This window comes from Haliotis cracherodii, unplaced genomic scaffold, assembly GCF_022045235.1.
Source record: "Haliotis cracherodii isolate W230 unplaced genomic scaffold, xgHalCrac1.p SCAF_41, whole genome shotgun sequence".
Taxonomy (NCBI): domain Eukaryota; kingdom Metazoa; phylum Mollusca; class Gastropoda; order Lepetellida; family Haliotidae; genus Haliotis; species Haliotis cracherodii.
In genome coordinates this window covers 222,813-245,769 of record NW_027266299.1, presented here as the reverse complement: position 1 = coordinate 245,769, position 22,957 = coordinate 222,813, and the positions used below count along the sequence as shown (strand labels likewise).

At 41.4% G+C, this 22,957-nt stretch overlaps 1 protein-coding gene and 1 long non-coding RNA gene across 2 annotated transcripts in view; one reads left to right on the top strand and one right to left on the bottom strand.

Moving 5' to 3' along the window:
• Positions 1-13,160, bottom strand: part of LOC139441573 (uncharacterized) — a 395,726-nt gene extending 382,566 nt beyond the window's left edge. The window contains exon 1 of the long non-coding RNA XR_011651625.1: positions 13,090-13,160. This is a non-coding gene — a long non-coding RNA (uncharacterized lncRNA). The remainder of the gene's footprint in view (positions 1-13,089) is intronic.
• On the top strand, positions 1,069-15,804 carry LOC139441572 (bcl-2-related ovarian killer protein-like). Its single transcript, XM_071222389.1, has 2 exons — positions 1,069-1,713; positions 15,679-15,804. Exons 1-2 carry the CDS (start codon positions 1,069-1,071, stop codon positions 15,802-15,804), a joined length of 771 nt encoding a protein of 256 aa, XP_071078490.1.
• The last annotated feature ends 7,153 nt before the right edge of the window (positions 15,805-22,957 follow it).

The window sequence follows — 22,957 nt, the reverse complement described above, 5'->3', positions numbered from 1 at the left end:
AGACCTGCATCACTTCGGGCTTTCCTCCCACATTAAGCTGACACGCCGTGATATAACTGGAATACTGTTAAAAGCGGCGTTAAACCCAACTCACTCACTCACTATCCACTCTCAAACATGGGTGTATAGTTTCTTTTGCCCGGCAAATGTTTCAGGGACTAATTGTGATTCAATATTCTGAAAATGTTCAAATATGGAAATGCGTTGATGCACCATATAGGTTTACTGAGAGAACAATACCAGTGAAGATCCGGTTAGAATTGGCCTTCCGCAACCCATGTTTGTAAGGGGCGACTAACAAGATCGGGTGGCCACACTCGCTAATGTGGTTGATGTTATTGTATCCTGGTTGCCTAGATCGATGCTCATGATATCAGTCACTGGATTGTCTGGTCCAAAAACATTTTACAGACCGCCGTCATAAAGCTGGAAAATTGCTGAGTCCGGCGTTAAACAACAAATTAAACAAACACAGAGAGCAAGCATATAAGTGTGACATTTCCGTGATTATTAGTAAAATTAGCACTATTTCAATAAAATCATAAAAAAACTATTTCAAGGACGATGTATAATCCCTGAAATTTTCAGTGACTATGTTATATTACTGGGGAAGATTAACTACACACATGTTCCCGAATATTCGTGATTAGTGATATTTTTGATTATACATTGTCTACGGAACACATACACACAGCTATTTATATACTAGTATGTCTCAATTACTAATCAATAACTTTACTTTCATTTCCGTGTATTTCGCTGCTTCTGGTCAATATTGCACAAAGCGAGAGCATTGTACGTGCTGGATAACCCACGACCGTACAATACAGACTTGTTTATTCATATCCGAGAGCACGTGCCATCTGTGAAATGTACTATCTATAGCTATATCGATAACCTCAATACGTCGGGTCGGAGTACAGAGCTGATTTGGGTATTTAGACTTACGACCGGCTAATCATCCCGACCACGAAGTATAGATCAGATTGTTGCATGCTAAATACGAATTATGTGAAGAAGATTTAATAAGTGCGCGTAAGACGATAAAAACAAGCTGTGCTGTCCGTCATGGAGGTCGACGACTGTGCTCGAGTTTCCGTCAGTTGGCGACAGGCGACGAATTCGAGGGGAGCTGTCAAAGCAGACGACAGTACTCGCGCAGGCGCAGACGTAACTGCGTGGATTGTCGTCTGCTTGACTAACTACGTGAGAAAGGTTTTGTCGTTTGTTATGGAATCGTTTGGAATGCAGACAAGCTCGGAACTACAGCTGCCACAGTCAACCTTGACGACTATGATGGAAGAGGCTAAACACATATGCAAGGATTATACATACCAGCGACTGTCAGAAAAAGATATGACGAAGAAATTACCGTTTGGAGGCTGTAATTCAGAGCTGTCCGAAAGCTATGTCAACGCGGGACAGGTGCTGGAGAAAATGTACCCTCGTGTTTACACGGACGTTTCAAGGAAGATTGGCAGAACTATGAGTAGTGCAGGTATTGTGAAAGCAACTCTGAACGACGTGTTGAACATACTCTTCCGTGATTCCATTACTTGGGGTAAAATTGTGTCAATGTTCGCGATAAGTAGTTCCTTTGCCGAGGAGTGCGTTCAACAAGGACACCCTGATTTCGTCAACGACGTAGTCGACACGGTTGGGGGATTTGTCGTCATGCACCTCGTGGAATGGCTTGTAAAACAAGGTGGATGGGTAAGTCGAAGGTTTAAATTGCATTGTTTTTTTCATGAATTCAATTGTTGTGTCATTTGCATAACTTGTCATCATCGTTTTCTCAGATAATACCATGCAAATTTAGAAACGAGATCGAACGGGTCTGGGGTTTGTATAGACTGGGGTCAGTCTGTGTTTTCGATATAAAATCAATTATTTGGAACATACGAGGTACATTTGCCCTGGTCTTTGATAAGTACAACCGTGTGTTCTGGATGCACAAATACCTGTGGAAACTTTTAAAAACTATGTTTATATTTGAGGTTTTAGTTGCATGTTGTTTGTTTTTTTGTTTAATGTAATTGTTTACAAAATATTATAACCAAATGGAGACTGCATAGGTCTAGGGATTGTGGCGATTGGGTTTTGGTTGATGGGGTGGGTTGGGTTGTTGGTGTTCGGCTGGGATTGGTCAGTGGGACGCGCCACATCACCAGTCATGAAGAAATTAATTATTGCAATTTTCCTGTTAATTAAGTCGTGTTTATGTGCGATCACAATGTCGGACGACTGTAATGGAATGTTCGTGACAACATGATTTTTTAAATATTATTATTATTATCATCATCATCATCATCATCATCATCATTATTATTATCAGATTGATATTATTAAATACAATTTATAATATCACCACCCATCCACCTCGTGTTCAAATGATTTTCTTTCAGTTTCGGTCTTGAAGAAGACGAGATTGAGATTAAGTTATCCAAGGTTATTGTCAAGTCCTTTGTTTTGATGATCTCAATCTGGTCTCCCTAAAAATATTACTATATCAGCTACTTATAAATAGTTAGATCTCCAGCCAAGTAAAGGGCTAATCACTTACGTCAGTACAAACGTTATCGTGCCACTTAAAACCCCGAACCACAAATGTCCCATCTCATCCAAGGCCACACACCCATAGCTGCACAATAGGAAGATAGTCACATGTTGATCTCTTCAGTTCGATAGCATTTAAAATACGGCAGATAAACTTTGATAAGCTATGAATGACAGGACCATGAATGGTGGCGATTAAAAAGCCAGTTGTTTTTAATCGTAACTGCGATCTGAGAACAGGGACTATATACACGAGTCCATTTTTTTCGGTTGTTATACGATCGTATATCTATCAATATCCACCAGTAGGTCACGAGCGCCGATTACTGTTGGTATGTGTGACACAGCTACGAATTGCTGTCAGATCATATAAGCTTGTGCAGAGTTACGAGGTTGCGCAACATGCTGCGTCTCGCTATATACATTTACCTGTAAGCTAGATGTACAAAAATCGCAGACTGGAATAAAACAAAAGTAAAAAAATAATGCAACATAGCTAAAACTAATGTAATGGCTTTGTAGACGTAGCGTGTGTATTACTGATAACTATGAGTGTTGTGTGGGAGTTGGAGTGAGTGAGTTGAGTTTAACGCCGCTTTTAACAGTATTACAGTTATATCACGGCGTGTCAGCTTGATGTGGGAGGAAAGCCCGAAGTGATGCAGGTCTCAGACGTTTACCACTTCGGTGAAACCCACGAGCACGGGTATGGTGCTGACAAACCTAGAAACATAATCGGGATTCGAACCCACAATCATAGGTTTCTGGCGTGCCCAAGGGACGCAACCCTGCACAGCGAATCGCGGCGCCTTAGACGACTGGGCCACCCGTGCCCCCTACTGATAACAGGACCAGTAAAGAGACTTCAATGTTTGATTTTACATTATTGTACTGAAAGCAATGTTTAAATACCTCGAAGATATTAACTTTCCTATAATCCAAATTATAACCAAATAATGATTTTGTTAAGAATCCTAGACAAATCCCTGAGTGTGGCTGCTTGTACTAGTCCGGACTAATGTCGGTCTGATAGTGCTAACCCACTGAGTGATCATGCCGCGGTTTAACGTGGAATTTAACTCAGAGGCGACCAGTACTTGTTTTATCCCCATAATGCCGAGCGCTAGGTAGGGTAACAACAAGTACCGTTTTATTTTTGTATGACGCGCCCAGCATCAAACCAACCATCTTCCGTAATCCGGGCAGACGCCATATCCATTCGACCACGGAGGCGGTCACTATATGCTGTCAATATTTGTTTGAAACAGACAAATTTCAGTCAACACTTAAAGATTATAAGTTCTACTCGCTTAAAAGAGCCAAACATATTTAACATTAACATTATTTATTTTTTAAGTCTATCACATCCAGTCAACGACTTGTTTTTGGGACTAATTTAAAAAAAAATATTTACGGGATCAGTTTAATCACATATTCACTACCTGTCAGAATGCCAAACACTCGGTGAAGATCCGTGGTAGAATAGATCTTCAGCAACCCATGCTTGCCGTAAAACGCGACTATGCTTGTCGTAAAAGGCTACTAATGGGATCGGGTGGTCAGGCTCGCTGACTTGGTTGATACATGTCATCGATCCCACATTGCAAGGAACGATGCTCATGATATTAATCACTGGATTGTCTGGTCCAGACTCGATTATGTACAAACCGCCGTCATATAGCTGGAATACCGGTGAGTGCGGCCAACAAACCAATCAACCAAACACTGGGCGTCTAACTCAGTGCGACTGTTAAACATTCACTGTCAGTGCTGAATGATAGTTGACCGCCTCCGTGGTCTTGTGGTAGAGCGTCCGTCCGGAGAGCGGAAGGTCCGGGGTTCGATGCCCGGCCGCGTCATACCAAAAGACGTTAAAAGATGGTGCTTGTTACCCTGTCTGACGCTCGGCATTAAGGGGTTAAAACAAGGACTGGTCGGCTCGGAGTCAGTATACTGTGTCTGAGTGGCTATTCATGTTAAACTGCGGCATGGTATCTCAGTGTGCTAGCACTATAAATCGGCAAGTCACCGAATCTGTCCTCCATATCCATAGTCCTGCACCATGACCGTGGCATATATTTATTTTATGAAAAGAATAAAATCTAGAAACGCATACAAAAGCAAGTCTAGCAAGCCATAGCTAGCTCTATTCCACAGCATAGGGATTTTTTAATATATTTTTAGTCAAGAAGGATATGTGTAATATAAGATTTCAGAGACTAAATGTTAGTCTACCCGATCCACTGAGTTGCCTCTTACGACCAGCATTGGTTGCTAGGGGCTACCTATAGCCCGGAATCCCCACCGTGTATATACGTGCACAGCTGCCTACTTATTGCAGATTATAGGTTTGACGCTAACAGCCCCCTCCACGGTGACGCAGACATGCGTGATGGATGCATGTAAAAAACGAATATGCTATTGGTTTATGTGAACAATTTATCATTGTTTTACCAAGTAGAATGCTGTATGATATAAAGACGAGAGAGAGAGAGAGAGAGATTTCATCTCCAAATGCTCGAATCCAAATAATTATTGTGATTTCACACTTGAGTTGGTTATTCTACGTATTACACATATTATTCTACGTATTACACATATTATTCTACGTATTACACATATCATTCTACGTATTACCCATATTATTCTACGTTTACCCATATTATTCTACGTATTACACATATTATTCTACGTATTACCCATAATAATGTTTTATTGGTTATGATGTAGAGAAGATCTCAAAATTTCAATGGGTCATTTACAATGGATCACCTCATCTTAATGTTTTGCGACAATGCGTTCACATGACGTCACTTTTCTATAGGTATTCGCCAAAAAGGGGCACAACTGAAACGAAATAGCCAATCGATAAAACAAACATTGCGCTCAGTTACAATTGAAATAATTTCACTGATATCCTATGCGCATTCAAGATGTAAATGGGTTAAGTCTTGTGTCATTAATATCAAATTACATCCAAGGAACCGGAAGCCATGAATGCATTGTACTCTTGACCATTAAACACGCGTTGTCCATTGACCAGGGCCATCAGTGTTGACATTGCTATTAACTCCAAAGCATTAAACGGTCAAGAAGCTAAAAGCCGAATGCAATAAGCCAGTATATATGTAAGCAGAATAAATACTTGACTTGGGCAGTCTGACACGACTGCATATTTGAGCTGCTGTTTTATGAAATCGTTATCTATACGTGCACTGTCAGTATGACAGTTGTTCTTTATCGACCTTCGTCGTAATGGTGTCGTTGTTGCAGTGACTGAGTGTCGTATTGGGATATTAATGGATGTGCAAAACGGTGACCATTTCGCTTACATCCGGCGTTCTTTCACATACCAATCTTACTTGGAAGTGAGAGAGGTTTAACGCCGCTTTTTGGTGAGTGAGTGTGCTGGTTTTACGTAGGTTTTAACAGTATTCCAGTAAGATCATTATACTGCAGTCCGCAATTAAGGCTGTTTCCGCACAAAGGGGGTTTCATTCTGGTACAGGTAGACACATTTACACATGATGCTAAAGTACACATCACCATGGATGCGATGTGTAATATATATTTAAATTAGACGTGCAAATCGCAAATACCACCAGGACAAACAACGAACTTAAGATTAAATATTAAGATTAAAATGTACAAATAAACCAAGCCAACGTGACGAGGAAAACTGACACTTGTGACAACAACAGTCTCCGTAGCACAGGTGGTAGCGTGACGGCATACTGTTAATAGTGGCGATAAGCCCAACTCACTCACTCTTAGTTAGTGACGACTGGCCACCTCGAAAAAAATACTAACTGATTAGTAAAGTCCAATCACATGTTAGATTCTCAGTGGACAGTGAAAGTCACCAAATCTGTTAGTTACAAGCTATTCCTGTCAGAGCCGTTTCATTGAACGTTTCTGTAACAATATCTATTTACACGTTAATGCAAATCGGCGAATTTATCCACTTGACTGTCTGATATTTAGCTGTTTCTTGCGAAATATACACCAACTGAAATTAGTGCCGATATAGCTTCTCATATAAAATCTGTTTTTACATTGCAACTAGACGTCTTCGACATTTTTTTATGATTTGTAGGCATTTTATTGATATTTTTACATTCTGGTGCTATTTGGATCGAACATACGTCGGAAATACACTGGTTGCGTAACGATAATTACTGAGTCGATATGCGTGCGTCTGTTTTGACGCGTGTCTTGTATTGCAAAATAATCTTTTTTTCTTTAACCGGGAATTATGTCGTATTGTGCATCAAATATATTACTATAATATATCAAATTCTGACCAGACAGAACGTTATAAAGTTGCTAACACTGACACATATTTGATTATTATTAAGATACACAAGATCAATCACTATTACCCACAACGTTTAACTTGGTGGCGTACATATTGTCCAATATGCATAATTTGTTTTTAAAAGAATAATATTAGCATAATAGTACTTACTGAATGTATCATTTTCAACATCCATATACCGCAGTTTCTTTACAGATCTTTTTTTTTTACTTTCGTTTGTTGTTTAACGCCGCACTCAGCAATATTCCAACTATATGACGGCGGTTTTTAAATAATCGAGTCTGGACCAGACTACCCAGTGGATGACATCATGAGCAACGATCCACGCGATTGGGTTGCGATGACATGCATGAACCAGATCAGCGAGTCTGACCACCTGATCCCGTTAGTCGCCTCTTACGACAAGCATAGTCACTTTTTAAGGCAAGCACGGGTTGCTGAAGACCTATTCTACCCCGGATATTCACGGGTCTCTTTATTTACTTTTAGAATGCAGCATCACCTATGCTTAATAAAAGCGCTACATCACGTTTAATTTTATTGAAACCATGGCTACTTTGTTTTTAACGTGCATTTACTGACTGAATTGTGAGTTGAACATTGTTGGCAGTGGGGGGACTTCTATGTTCCCTATCATATCCCTTGATGATAGAACAGTTTCACGAAAAACGTATCTCGACGCCAGTGGGATTCCAGCCCGCACCGAAGGCTATCGAATGTGGTCTTCTGCCACGGCGTCATGGAAGTAACTGTATGAAACTAACAACGAAATATTTACTTTCATCAGAACTAATAGTTTATCCGTTTATGGAAGGTGAAATATGTGTTTTATATGCCGTGCGTTTTTAATGTTATCCTATGCCTTGTACGTACGGGGGCGGTCGGGTAGCCTAGTGGTTAAAGCGTTCGCTCGTCACGCCGAAGACCCGGGTTCGATTCCCGACATGGGTACAATGTGTGAAACCCATTTTTGGTGTCCGTGTCATTTTCCGTGATATTGCTGGAATATTGCTGGAAGCGGCGTAAAACCATACTCACTCACTCCTTCCACGTACGTGTGAATTGGTAGCTTTTCGTTCTTAGAAATGAACCGACAGAAAACAAGTTACTCTTAACTTGATCAGGGCTGCATTTACTCACAATAAGCCCAGCAACATGGGGAAGTAATATTTACCTGATTGATAAATATGCTCAAGTTGGTCCTATATGAACTGTATACTTGCCCTGAACATGGATTTCATAACTCAAATCGCAGGTGCACGCAAGTTGGCCCGAGCAACATATTCACGTGCATCACGCAGGGGCGACTCACGTGGTGTTCTCACAGATGAGCATAGAGTTATTGAATATCTTTTAATATACGTCTATCAAAATACTGATGTTTAAACATTTTCTGGTTCTAGGGTTGTCGGAATGTTGGTCATGGTTTAAGTACGTTAGAGCACTCTGACCATGGTGTCTCATCGTTAAAATAGGGCCACCCTGTTCTCGTGCTCTAACCAATACTTGTTCGCCCCGGTTATGTTTCTAGGTTTGTCAGCACCATACCCGTGCTCGGTGGCCCAGGCGTCTAAGGCGCTGCGATTCGCTGGGCAGAGTTGCGTCCCTTGGGCACGCAAGAAACCTATGTTTGTGGGTTCGAATCCCGGTTCGCCACGATTATGTTTCTAGGTTTGTCGGCACCATACCCGTGCTCGTGGGTTTCACCGAAGTGGTAAACGTCTGAGACCTGCATCACTTTGAGCTTTCCTCCCACATTAAGCTGACACGCCGCTGGAATACTGCTAAAAGCGGCGTTAAACCCAACTCACTCACCCACTCTAACCTATACTCAGACATGTATATCGCTTGGGTAAGAAGTTTCCTGAAAAAAAAATACTTTGACGCATGTCATCGTATACCTATTGTGTAGATTGATGCTCATGATGTCAATCACTGGATTGGCAGGTACAGACTCGATTATTTACAGACCGCTGTCGTATAGCTATTGCTGAGTGCGGCGTAAAACAACATACAAACACATTTAAATGTCTACAGTACTCACTGGTGTAAACATATTCAACAGACAGGAATCAATTGAGTTCAAATGTACGGAATATCCAAAGAAAACTATGAATACCCAGTGCGATTGTACGGAAGCCTTTTAGGGCCATTTGTTTTGGGTTTTTTGTATTTTTCGATACTATCTTGAAATTTCAAGATACTAAGTTGAAATTTCAAGAAACTAAGTTGAAATTTCAAGATACTAAGTTGAAATTTCAAGAAACTAAGTTGAAATTTCAAGATAATAAGTTGAAATTTCAAGATAATAAGTTAACATCCTAAGATGTAAAAATACGTGAATAAGTGAATAATCTTGAAATATCAAGATCATACGGAAGCAGTTTAGGGCCATTTGTTGTTTAAATTTTTTTCGATACTATCTTGAAATTTCAACTTCAGCTTAGTATCTTGAAATTTCAAGGTAGTATCGAAACAAATAAAAAAGCAAATGTCCCTAAAAGGCTTCCGTACGATTGACAACTTGTGAGCAAACGCACAAAGGCTCAAAACGTTATCTGGAGCTCTGCTTAATACTCTGCTGATCTATACTGTTCTCATCCATGGAGGTTCGAAGTTCCATTTTCATTGCTTCCTTCCCCCATTACGGTTGTCCGTTTAATGCCGCACTCAGCAATATTCCAGCTAAATGACGGCGTTCTGTAAATAATCGAGTCTTTACCAATCAATCCAATGATTGATATCATGAGCATCGATCAACGCAATTTGGATACGATAACATGCATCAACGAGCGTGACCACCCGATCCCGTTAGTCGCCTCCGACGACAAGCATAGCCGCCTTTTACAACAAGCATGTGTTACTGAAGACCTCTTCTACCGCGGATCTTCACGATTCTCCAGCAATCTTGATCAAGGAATCAAGTGATTGACATCATGAGCATCGATCTACGCAGTTGGGATTCGATGACCTGCATCAACCACGGTTGCGATCCTGACCACCCGATAACGTTACATTCCTCGCCACTTGAAATAGAATCACGATGATATCGCAATGATCAGTCAACGAAGATAGTTGCAAGTGTGCTAATATACTTATAAAGAGAAAGACGCCATTCCGCCGATAAGGAGTGAGTGAGTGAGTGAGTGAGTATGGTTTTACGCCGCTTTTAGCAATATTCCAGCAATATCACGGCGGGGGACACCGGAAATGGGCTTCACACATTGTACCCATGTCAGAAATCGAACCCGAGTCTTGGGCATGACGAGCGAACGCTTTAACCACTAGGCTACCCGACCGCCCCCCGCCGATAATTTATTTATTACTTTCAATAATCATATGTAATAATCAAAAATTGCAAGGGCGCTTTTCAAGAAATGTTCCTTTTCTCGGCGATAAACATCATCTTTGAGTTTCAGTGTTTATGACAGCATTTTCTCGCAGTAATGAGAGTGGACATTTAACATGGCTGCATTTAATGCAGAGATCGGCGTTCGTGGCAGGATCCGGCGATCCTACACATTCCGACTTGTATACACGACACAGCTCGCCCGCAGCACACGAGTGCTCTTGATTGCCGCAGCCTTTCGCGAGGTGATTCCGAACGGTATTTCTGTATTTGGAGCACTAATATTGTCTTTTCAACTTGCAATGTTTGGGCAGTATTGATGTCCCGCATCAAGGTTGTCTTGTTAAAGTTTGTGAACCCACAGAGATTCCTGGTCGGAGTAACAGTGTGTGGGTGGTGAGATTGATGGAGCGTCATCAGGGCTCGACGACATGCGATGCTGCTCATCATGTCGACCACTGGTTTGCCTGGTTCAGATTCGACCTTTTGCAGCCGCCGTCTGTCACTCGCCTGGCTGGTTGATTTTTTTAAAAGATAATGACTGGTTTTTAATACCTGAACACTACTATAGAATGTGTTTATTCCATACTGTGAGGCGAGGTGAAATTGGGTTTAACGTCGCGTCCAAGATTATTGCACTTATTTAGCGACGTGCATGTACGTGTGTGTGTTTGTGTGGCTGCTTGTACTAGTCCGGACTGATGCCGATTTATAGTGCTAGCACACTGAGATACCATGCCGCAGTTTAACATGAATATCCCACTCAGACACAGTATACTGACTCCGAGTCGACCAGTCCTTGTTTTAGCCCCTTAATGCCGAGCGTCAGACAGGGTAACAACAAGTACCATCTTTTAACGTCTTTTGGTATAACGCGGCCGGGGATCGAACCCCGGACCTTCCGCTCTCCGGGCGGACGCTCTACCACTAGTTTATATACACACCCTATTGATTCTCTCGACCATCGATTTAAAGACTTTTGACCCGTAAAGAACCGGGTAACAACCAGTCTTCAGCAACCCATGTTTGCCGTAAGAGGCGACTAACGGGATCGTCTGGTCAGATTCGCTGACAGGGTTAATGCATGTCCTCGTATCCTAATCGATTCTCATGATATCAGTCACTGGATTTTGTGCCCAGACTCGATTGCTTACAGACCGCCGTCATGTTGCTGAAATATATTGCTGAGTGCCCTCATGTGTGCTGCATAAAACGTATTAAGCTTATGCTGGCTTGCCTGTACCTGCCGTAACATATTGTCGGAGACCCGTAAAGATTCCGGGGTAGAATAGGTCTTCAGCAACCCATACTTGCCATAAAAGGCGACTATGCTTGTCGTAAAAGGCGACTATTGGGATCGGGTGGTCAGGCTCGTTGACTTGGTTGATGCATATCATAGACTCCATTTTCGTGGATCGATGCTCATGATGTCAATCACTGGACTGTCTGGTCCAGACTCGATTATTTTACAGACCGCCGTCATATAGCTGGAATATTGCAGGCGTTCAACAACAAACAAACAAACAAACAAAACATTGTCGGAAATCGACAATACTGGCCACCTTGATACTGCTGTTGTATTTTAGTTTACGGGCTAACGACAGAACAGCTCAACCTGCATAAATGTGAAAAAGGTCACACTGATTTTATCTTATTTTTCTGTCCTATCAGCTTTATAATGATATGTCACGCTATTTCGGTTACCATGGTGAAACAGCATTGTTATACAAACGGATCTCAATAACTGATAATGTTTGTGAAACAGACAAGTAAGGTGTGCGTTCTCCATGGCAACAAGTGTTGTTCTTTTGACACTTTTCTCGCATTTTAACACAAGGTGTGAATTCACACCCAACGCCAAGTTTTGACGTAATGCCATTCAAGATATATGCAAACCGAATTTGTTTTGAATACTGAGGAATGAGCACGAGCGTAATAAACACACTTTATGAAAAACAGATTGAAAAATCGTTTTCCAGCATGACCCAGACAAGTGATAGACTTGCTCAATGGCCGGTATAATATACTCGCTGAAATTCACGAGGTGTCGCCACGATGGACATTATTTACAGGTTGTCTTGTACTCCTGTGTGTACACAGCATGTGCGTTTTCCCCCCTTGTTTACAATACTCACTATCATACAGGAATACAGATATAGAATTTGAGGTTCTTTCTAAACGCCTTAGAGCAATGCGGTGCAGAATATAACGCATGCACATCTGAACTGATCCACAGAACGGAGAAAAAAAACATTATGCCGATCTTCAAATAAAAGATTATATATATATATATATATATATATATATATATATATATATATATATATATATTGTGGATACAATTCATATCTTACCCCAGTCGTCACGGGACCAATTCATTTTTTACCCCAGTCGTCCATGGAACCAATATATATATTTATCATACAATGGGTAGGTTTCTCGGCAGGATAAAGCCAACGGATAAAAACGATATCCGTTGGGGTCATATGCGGATAGAGATGCAAATATCAAAGGTCAAGTAGGGACTACTTCCACTGTTTATAAACAAACATGGCGTCGCACTTGTCATTCGGCGATCGAGTCAGAATTAACCATCGTGAATCTGGATAAACTACAGGGATAATTGCTATCATTATCAAAAGAACAGTCTAATATACTGAAAATCTGTGTTTAACTGTGACGTAGCTAAGGCATTTTATAAGTTTGGCAACTTTGGAGATATAAATTTCGGAACAATTTTGCGAGGGCACGAGGCCTAGCCAAGTGGGATCAGTAGCCATATCTGTGCTTGTAGACCTCTGCGGCTTAAAACCTCCTCCACAAATTAAAATAGTTGGATTTGGCGGAAATATGTTTGAATTGTTACCTTGTTTCGTTTTGTCGCTGTGTGTACATTTGACTACAATTCTTATCGTTATGACAGGACAGACCGACTGTCAACAACATCTGACCGTGGCCGTGACGTCTCATAGTATAGGGTAAGAGTAGCTTCCCTTTGACAAAGGGCAGTTACTCTAGCGGAAAGACCGATGGATTGCCGCGAAAGGCAATTAAAAACAATTGTTGTTTTGCGTATATGTTGCTTCGCCTCTGTATAAGAAACCTATTTCAGTTGGAACTATATTGGCTACTGTCACTGTCTGAAAGACACATCACTTACCCTGTGACGTAATAATTATTAATGCGCGCATTCCAGGAAAACTCGCAATGTTTCGGTTATGTTTGTGAGAGAGGGAAAGCGATTTTGAAGCACAGAATTAAAGAATGACATTATATGATAAAGAGGTTATCACGCTTGTGTGTTTGGGGATGGTAAATATCCTGTATTAGGAATAAACACTATGTAAATGGTAAATATCCTGTATTAGGAATAAATACTATGTATTTAGCTCGCCAAGGCTCGCTAAATACAATGTTTATTCCTAATGCAGGATATTTACCATCCCCAAACACACTCGCGTGATAACCTCTCTCTCTCTCTCTCTCTCTCTCTCTCTCTCTCTCTCTCTCTCTCTATATATATATATATATATATATATATATATATATATATATATAATTTCTTACCCGAGTCGTCATGGACCCATTTCATTTCTTACCCCAGTCGTCATGGGGCCAATTCATTTCTTACCCCAGTCGTCATGGAACCAATTTATTTTTACACAAGATTGCTCAGCCACACATTACGTTTTACAAACTGTTGCAGGAATGAGTGATGGGTAAATAGACACAATTAAAGTTAACAACAGTTCTTTAAATTTTCAATCAAATAAAACTCGGTTTACTTTCCTTTGCCCATCAGTTAATAATGCCGTGGTCAGAGTGACACTGAAATTGTTCACGTGCCAAAGTTGCTTCACAAATAACATAGCTGCGCTTCAGTTGATATTAATCATATGGCATCTTACACAATTTCATTCTAATCGAATCTACATATACCCATGTTTTTCGGGGACTCAAGCACTTGATTTGAAGTGATATAGACACCGATAGTGTGTGAGTGATTGACAGGTCGTGTAAACACACGGCGAGTGTGTCAGGCGACAGTCACCGCGAGACACACGTCAATCAAACAACCTGCAATCCAAATGCTTGAAATGCATGTAACGCTAATCAGTCATGTGGCCTTGTGGTAGGACCTGACCTGGGCCCAGCTCCACAAAGCCATTTAAGTGCTACGTCTATGAAGTATGGGAGTTACGATCGCCTTGGTGCTACAATAGCTTTGTACAGCAGGCTCTAATTCAACCGCAATCTAAGTATTTCGTGTCAATATATTACGTACGCCTAAATGTGTGGCAGTTTGATCTTGTGCTTTTCTTGAGTATTTCCTGGGGCTATGACTGCGTGATGAATATAATCGATCAATCAGACAGGACACTGTGTATATGACGTAATAGTCTTAAAGACTCAATTTACCATTTGATAATCTGGGTCAGATATATTTTATTTTACATTAAAATTATGAGCCATTAAATATAACTTTGTGACCAACAATATGAAGGATAATATTTATTTTCAAAAATGTTCGGTGACAATTTATTTCTTTAGACACCCCCCCCCCCCCCCCCCCCCCTACACCACACACACACACCAACACACACACACACACACCAACACAACCCACAGGCTCAGAAATTTTGCGACTTTTGTTTTTGTCTGTCTAAGAATCTAAGAATGGTTGTGTGGATTTACGACGAGGCCCGCGTACTACTGTTTATCTCATATAAATAAGAATTAAGGAAGGATAAGAATTTATGGATGAACAACTTCCTTACTTAGTACTCCAACTTCTAAAAGCTTATTAAAGAATAAATAAAAATGAATACAAATTATAGCTTACGCCGCAGCAATATTCCAGTTATAACAAGGCGTGTCAGCGTAGTGTGGGAGGAAAGCCGAAGTGATGCTGGTCTCAGACTTTTACCACTTTGGTTAAAGATTCACGAGTACGAATTGGGTGAGTGAGTGAGTGAGGTTTAACGCCGCTTTTAACAGTATTCCAGTTATATCACGGCGTGTCAGCTTAATGTGGGAGGAAAGCCCCAAGTGATGCAGGTTTCAGACGTTTACCACTTCGGTGAAAACCCACGAGCACGGGTATGGTGCTGACAAACCTAGACACATAATCGGGGCGAACCGGTATTCGAACCCACAATCATAGGTTTCTGGCGTGCCCAAGGGACGCAACTCTGCACAGCGATTCGCGGCGCCTTAGACGACTGGGCCACCCCGTGCCCCCACAGATTGGGTGACAAACCTTGAAACATAATCGGGGCGAACCGCGATTCGAACCCACATTTAAAGGTTTCTGGTGTGCCGAAAGACTACAACTCGAAGGCACTTGAGACCACCCGTGCACCAAACAGATGTTGCTCATACATTCTGTTTATCCATGAATATCATTAAATAAATAATCAACAAAATTTGACCTGTGATGCGTTTCCTGTTTCAGAGGGGCCTCGACAGCGCCTTCAAGGAGAACAAGGACGTCATTAGCCCCACCTTCCTCATCGGCATGGTCGGGGCCTTCGTCGGCTTCGTCACAGTCACCATCTCCTTCATCGTTGAGCTGCGGTGACAGACGGTCTACGCTCGCCATCGCGTTGTGTGGATGAGGACAGCTCTCGTGTTGCGACATGTATTGTGCAGGGATGTAAGCCTTAATCATGGACCGCAGACATAAAGCTTGACTGATGATAGAAGTCACGTCCGTCGTAATCAGATGTCCTTCCACGTCAAATTACCGGATGAATACAGCGTGATTGTGCTTAAGAGAATTCACCAGTTCTTTGCCATCCTCTACCAGAATCACCATCCTCAGGAGAAATATACGGAGTTTCCAACTGTTCATTTTCTTCAACATTGACAGTCATTCAGATTGGTCCAAAAGAGACTTTTCAAATTTTGTGATATTGGACAAAAGATCAAACAACGTGAAGGTCCGTTGAACATGACATTTGCCACTCGGCGACCGGCTGAAGTTGACCATCATTTACTTCTAAAAAACTCTTATGATGAAACAATCATAACCCGGGACCCATATATTCAGTGTGTGTGCGTTTGCGTGTGCGTGTGCGTGTGTAACGATTTTGTCACTGTATGCTTCAAGACACAACCTTTACGTTATACCGAATGGACGGTGGGGTAGCCAATACCTATTACAGCATTCGCTCGTCACGGGTTAGATTCCCCATATGGGGACACATGTATTTTGTGAGGACCATTTTGGTGTCCTCTGCCGTGAGGCCCTGGATATTTATTGAATGCTCCGTTAATATTGGTTCCGCATCGCCAGGACGGTGTAAACACATGTCCCAGTGTTTGACGAATGGCTTCAAGCTGGGCTGACATTGCTTGATGTTGAAAAAGACCAGCCCTTGCTGTTCTGTTCTGATGATTAGCGATTGCATTGGTCTCGTGAATAGTTAATTCACAACTCTGTCACTGAACAGGATTTATATTGACGCGGGAATATATACGCACCCTACTGATTCTCTCGACCATCAATTTCGAAGACTTCTGACCCGTAAAGATCCGGCTAAGAATTGGTCTTGCCATGCTTGCCGTAAGAGGCGACATCGGGTGGTCAGGTTCGCTGACTTGGTTGATTCATGTCACCGTTTCCCAATTGCTTGGATCGATGTTCATGATATCAATCACTGGATTGCATGGTCCAAACTCTATTATTTACAGACCGCCGTCCATATAGCTGGAATATTGCTGAGTGAGGCGTTAAACAACAAACAAAGAATCAAAGAATTCCTAACAGCATAATATCGGGAATATCAACATGTCGATGATAAACAGCATAAGGAGTTAATATATATGTGGATGTCTGTAGAATAGTGTTTTGGAAACGGCATTGGAAATTGTCCTCGACCATATAGTGCGTTATATCTCCATTTCATTATGATAACGACCCTGGACATTTTCGCCCTCAAACTTCTTTCTCGGAATATCAATAACATTTCACGGGATGCCTTCACTCACGAGAGTAGTATCCCCGACCGCGTCATACCAAAAGACGTTAAAAGATGGTACTTGTTGTTACCCTGTCTGGCGCTCGGCATTAAGGGGCTAAAACAAGGACTGGTCGGCTCGGAGTCAGTATACTGTGTCTGAGTGGGGTATTAATGTTAACTGCGGCATAGTATCTCAGTGAGCTAGCACTATAAATCAGCATCAGTCCGGACTAGTACAAGCAGCCACACAAACACACACACGTACATGCACGTCGCTATATAAGTACAATAATCTTGGACGCGACGTTAAACCCCATTTCACCTCACCTAACGAGAGTAGTCTGATTGTCGGCCATTTTTAGTGGTGTGTGTTTCGAATACGGTTACATACGGAGGTATGGCAGCGAACGGGTCCAGGGTATTTATTGTTATAGAATGGTGATACCCTACACCGGATAATAGAAGATCATACGTAAAGTCATGTTCCCGAGGCAAGCGTGTCCACTATCCTATATCAAAGCCTAGCTTCTACCCTTCCACATCAAGCTTAACGCCGTTTTACAGTATTAAAGAAGTTGATATCCATAAAATTGTTGTCCATCAAGCTTAAGGCCACATTTCTTGGCACGACCCTGAAGGCACCTCGCGTAGATCACGAGTTGTGCCCCTTGTAATGAAAACGCGATATCCAATCAGATCGCAGTTCTCATCTCGTACAGCTTCACAAAGATGGCGACTACCATAGGCGACGACCAAGTTTTTCAGACAACGAAAATATGAGCGATTTAATCCCTGGCACAAAAACATAGGCACTCGTTGAGGGGGTGGGGGTGGGGGGTTAAAATATGAAAGATGACATATTCCAGCTGTAATTCACTTTCTTACGAAGGTGTACCAGTCGTAGATGTTGGTTTTGTTAAACCTTCTCTGATTGGACTATCGATATGTGCGATAGTCCAATCATATTTAGCACAGGAAAGTGGGCTTGATGTGGCAATGATGGAAACCAGATTTTGATAAAAAGACTTGTGGAAGCAAGACTTTGATAAAAAAAATGAAAAAGAAGCCTTGCCTCGGGAATTGACGTAAAGTACGCCGACAGACACTTGCAGCATATATTGTACGGCTCTTGGATATCGTTGCTACATATCCTGTCAATACAAAAGCGGGTATCACGATGAAAAAAACAATTGTATTTTCATTCAAGCGTCCCCAGGTTAGGAATATTTATGATTTGTGACGTGTTCGTGTAATAGTGAGACAGTTTATATATCGACGATAACACTACGAAACGTGTAAATTTAGTGTTGATATATATATATACATATATATAACCTTGGATAACATGAGCAGTTTTACATATGTTAAAACACAATTCTAATGAACATTACACATATTGACTTTCCAGGTGCTTTTCTTTTTCTTTCATAGTCTTTCAACTCTTGGTACACTTTCTTTTGGACATTCGTATATAGTTTATGGTAGGTTTTATGCTGTTATGATCAGAGATACATCTGCAATGATTTTAACGAAAATGTGATAGGCTTGTTAAAACAAAAAGAAAATCCCTCATAACCCAACCAACCCGCCCTTAATACTTTCTATTTATGAACACTGTTAAGAAACATTTTCGTCAACACATCCTTTTTGCACACGCCCTGTAATTAATGCTTTGGGAAGCTAGCCCCTGCCCCAATACCCCGAGCCATCCTTCCATATTTGAAACCGCAGGGGGCGTGGCCACAAGAGAGCTCTTCGTGCAAAATAATCAAAATATAACCCTTCCTCCCCAGTCCCCCGCGATTCATGAAGACAGATATAATATATTTTAGTGAGTGAGTGAGTGAGTTGGGTTTAACGCCGCTTTTAAAAGTATTCCAGTTATATCACGGCGTGTCAGCTTAATGTGGGAGGAAAGCCCGAAGGGATGCAGGTCTTAGACGTTTACCACTTCGGTGAAACCCACGAGCACGGGTATGATGCTGTTGCTGTTGTTGTTGGTTTGTTGTTTAACGCAGCACTCGGCAATATTCCAGCTATAAGACGTTGTCTGTAAATAATCGAGTATGCTGACAAACCTACAACCCACGGTCATAGGTTTCTGGCGTGCCCAAGGGACGCAACTCTGCACAGCGAATTGCGGCGCCTTAGACGACTGGGCCGATATATATTTTAACAGGCCATATATAGGATACGAGGGTATAGGGCATCCTCTTCATTCATTATAATCTGTCTCATGCAAACTTAATCAAGTACAGCACGTTTGATACAATTCTCAGAGCTTGCATGACCTTCACTCCGTTTGGTTGGGGTTGTCTTATTCTCGACCCGGATGTGACGTGGTGTTTTCTTGTATTCTTAACCTGTATATGTGATATTTTATAATAAACACACCGAGAATGATATTCTGTGTTATGACATGGTAATAGACCAGTTGTAATATGCACGTGGGGGGGGGGGGGGGGGGGGGATTTCTTTATATATGTATGTACATTCCTAAAAATGCTTTCGTTCACTTGATTAGGTAAAATTGCATTGCCAACTAGCATCACAAGTATCTTTTACGATTAACAATAGTGAGTGCATCAATTCGTTTCTAGCTGATTTAAATAAAGAACATTCAATCAGAAAAATTAAATGGCTTTTCACATGGGCTGCCACATCGGCATTTTGGATTCTCGTTTAAACCCTTTCTAGATACGTCATTTTTTAATTCACTATCGTCATATCTTAATTTTGTATGTTTATTTTCCTTAGAAAATATGATGGAACTGTAGATCTAGCGAGTACTAATTTCTAGTTCGGTATAGCCGTAGTTCGTTATGAGCATATATCTTCCAAAACTGGCTCCCACAGGAGATATCGCTTGGATGAGATGAAGCGATTTATAACTTGCCCGTGAAGAGATCACCCGTTTAAAAACATACAGCTTTATTACACATTGTGTAATACCAAAACGCGTGCTTATGTACACTCGGAACACGTTCTACGAACAAATATTGAAAGCTCTCAACATCCCTTTGCTTATTGAGCGACATTGCGGTTGGAGATGATAGATCACTGAGAGGAGCTTATCCACACTCGATGACCCAAGCAACCTTGTTGCTAGGCTGACGTCACATGGCATTGTTTCGCCGATGGATCTTGCAACAAAATTCCACAAATTACGTCATCGGGTACTGTGACGTGATTGTAAACTTTGAGGTGCAAGGCCCCGTTCCACAAGGCGATCGTACTGTAGCGCAACGACAGTCGTTGGTATAAGTTGAAGTACGTGAGTTGCGATAACCTAAGTTACGGAACGGACGCCTGAATTCTGAAGGTAGACCGTTGTATGGTATTAAATTCATACGTTTCAACTTTTGACTTGTTGTATTATTATGTTGAACTCAATTGGATTATGCCGTGGGTCGTGTAGGTGTCAGCCTATTCACACTCAACAGCATAATTCTAAAAAAACGCTATAAATGGCAAGTAATACATAAAATACTCGTCAGATACCACAACTATTCACTCGTTTCATAAAATTGGTATTACACGGGAGCTCGTTTAGTATTCTATATATCTACGCTGTGGATATCGCTATATCGCTGCAATAATATTGCATCACAATGTTGATAGACCATTGTGACGTCAGTGGTTACCATGACGTCACAATCAAATGACATCACAAATGGTTCTGCTACTGAAGCTGTTAGCAGTACTTTTTACACTGAAGACACTGCTAATTACTGTCTATAAACTGAAAAAGTTGGAAGAATGATTTTGGATAATAAATAAAATCTCACCCTGGTGTCTTTTGATATCAAATATATCAACACTCGTTGATAAAAGTGGAAAAAATCCTAGGCAAGCCTCGGAATTGTTCCACTTTTATCAACTCGTGTTGATATATTCGATATCAAAAGTCACGAGGGTGAGATTATCTCTATATACAGCATGTATACAGCAAAAAGGCGGTTTAAAAAAAACAGTTCTTTATATCCGGCAGTTCGTTATAAGCGTGTTCGTTATAAACGTAGTTTACTGACTGTATATACTTATCACTGGCATTGAGGAGCGGACATGTTCGCTTTTAGAATGATGCAATGGCGTACTTGAAGGGTTGATAAACGTGGATTTTAGATATGCCTTGACATTTACAATCCTAGACATTATTTTAGAAGGCACCGAACAATTCTGTTTGACCCACAGCACATGTATTCAGGACGTTCAGATGACTCAGCAAACAGTGCTTGCAAGTTTTCAACTTATGCGGTCTCACAAGGCGTTAAGATTACCCATAATCACTTTCGTTATCACTGGTCTGCAAGAGAATGTGTGGTGTGAGTTATGTTTAACGCCGCTTTCGACAGTATTCCAGTTGTATTACGGCGTGTCAGCTTAATGTGGGAGGTGATGTAGGTCTTAGACGTGTACCACTTTGGTGAAACCCACGAGCACTGGTATAGTGTTGACAAACCTAGAAATAGTCGGGATTCGAATCGACAATCATGGGTTTCGGGCGTGCCCAATGGACGCAGCTCTGCACAGCGAATTGTGGCGCCTTAGACGACTGGGCCACCCGTGCCCCGTCGTTCTGCCAGAGTGAGTGAATGAGGTTTTACGCCGCTTTTAGCAATATTCCATCAATATCACGGCGGGGGACACCAGCAATGGGCTTCACACATTGTACCCATGTCGGGAATCGAACCCGGATCTTCAGTGTGACGAGCCAACGCTTTAACCACTAGGCTACCCGACCACCCCTGGTCTGCAAGAAACTAAGAGAGGTGAATTAGATCAACATACAAATGTAGATAGATTTTCACTTAATGTAAAGCACGTATTTTTGTTTGTTGTTCAACGCCCGCCACGCTCAGCAATATACTAGCTTAATGACGTTGGTCTGTAAGTACTGGAGTCTGGACCAGACAATCTCGTGATTGATTTTATCATCAGCGTCCACAACCGCCGGGGTAAAGATGACACACAATGAAACAAACCGCCGAGCCTGAGCCCAAGATATGAAAGCATTTAAGTCAAGATTTTATTATTGGTGTTGTTTGAACCGTTCACGACAGATGACGTGTTTCAACAATTAAAACAATCTGGTATATTTATGATACCCCAAACGGATTATGTATGGTTGATGGAAGATTTTAATGCTGGAGGTGGCAATTTGTGGATTTGTTTTGAAAATAAATGATGTATTCCAGGAAATAAGATGCAAAACAATTTGGCTTCAGATTTTACAGCCAAAGATGTTCTTTAAAAAGTCATGAACGTGTTTATTTCAATATTTTTCCATTGAAACTATATCAGGATTAAATAACTTCCGATTCTATTTGAAAGAATAATTTGAGTATGTGCTCATTCGTTTCCTATATTTGGTAATACACTTGTTCAGACAACTCGTGTAAGCTTTCACGTGGTGAGAGTATTACTAGTTATCAATTTCTTCTCTTTCTTATCCTTGGTGCAATATTTTCGGAAACCATGGTTTATTCGCTTGTATCCACCAATCGTGGCACGTGTCACATCAGTCAACACTGGAATCAGTCGTGTTGATCCCGCTATGACCTATACTGGTGACCTAGGTTAAATGTGTTAAGACTCTAATGTCAATATGTCAATATTTCAACAGACTATCTGTGTTATTGCAGATATTTAATGTTAAAGATTTCACGGAACGCTGGACGGGAGATCGACTTACTGGAAGCTACACAAGTATGCTGGTCCAGTCGTCTAAGGCGCCGTGATTCGCTGTGAGTTGCGTCCCTTGGGCAC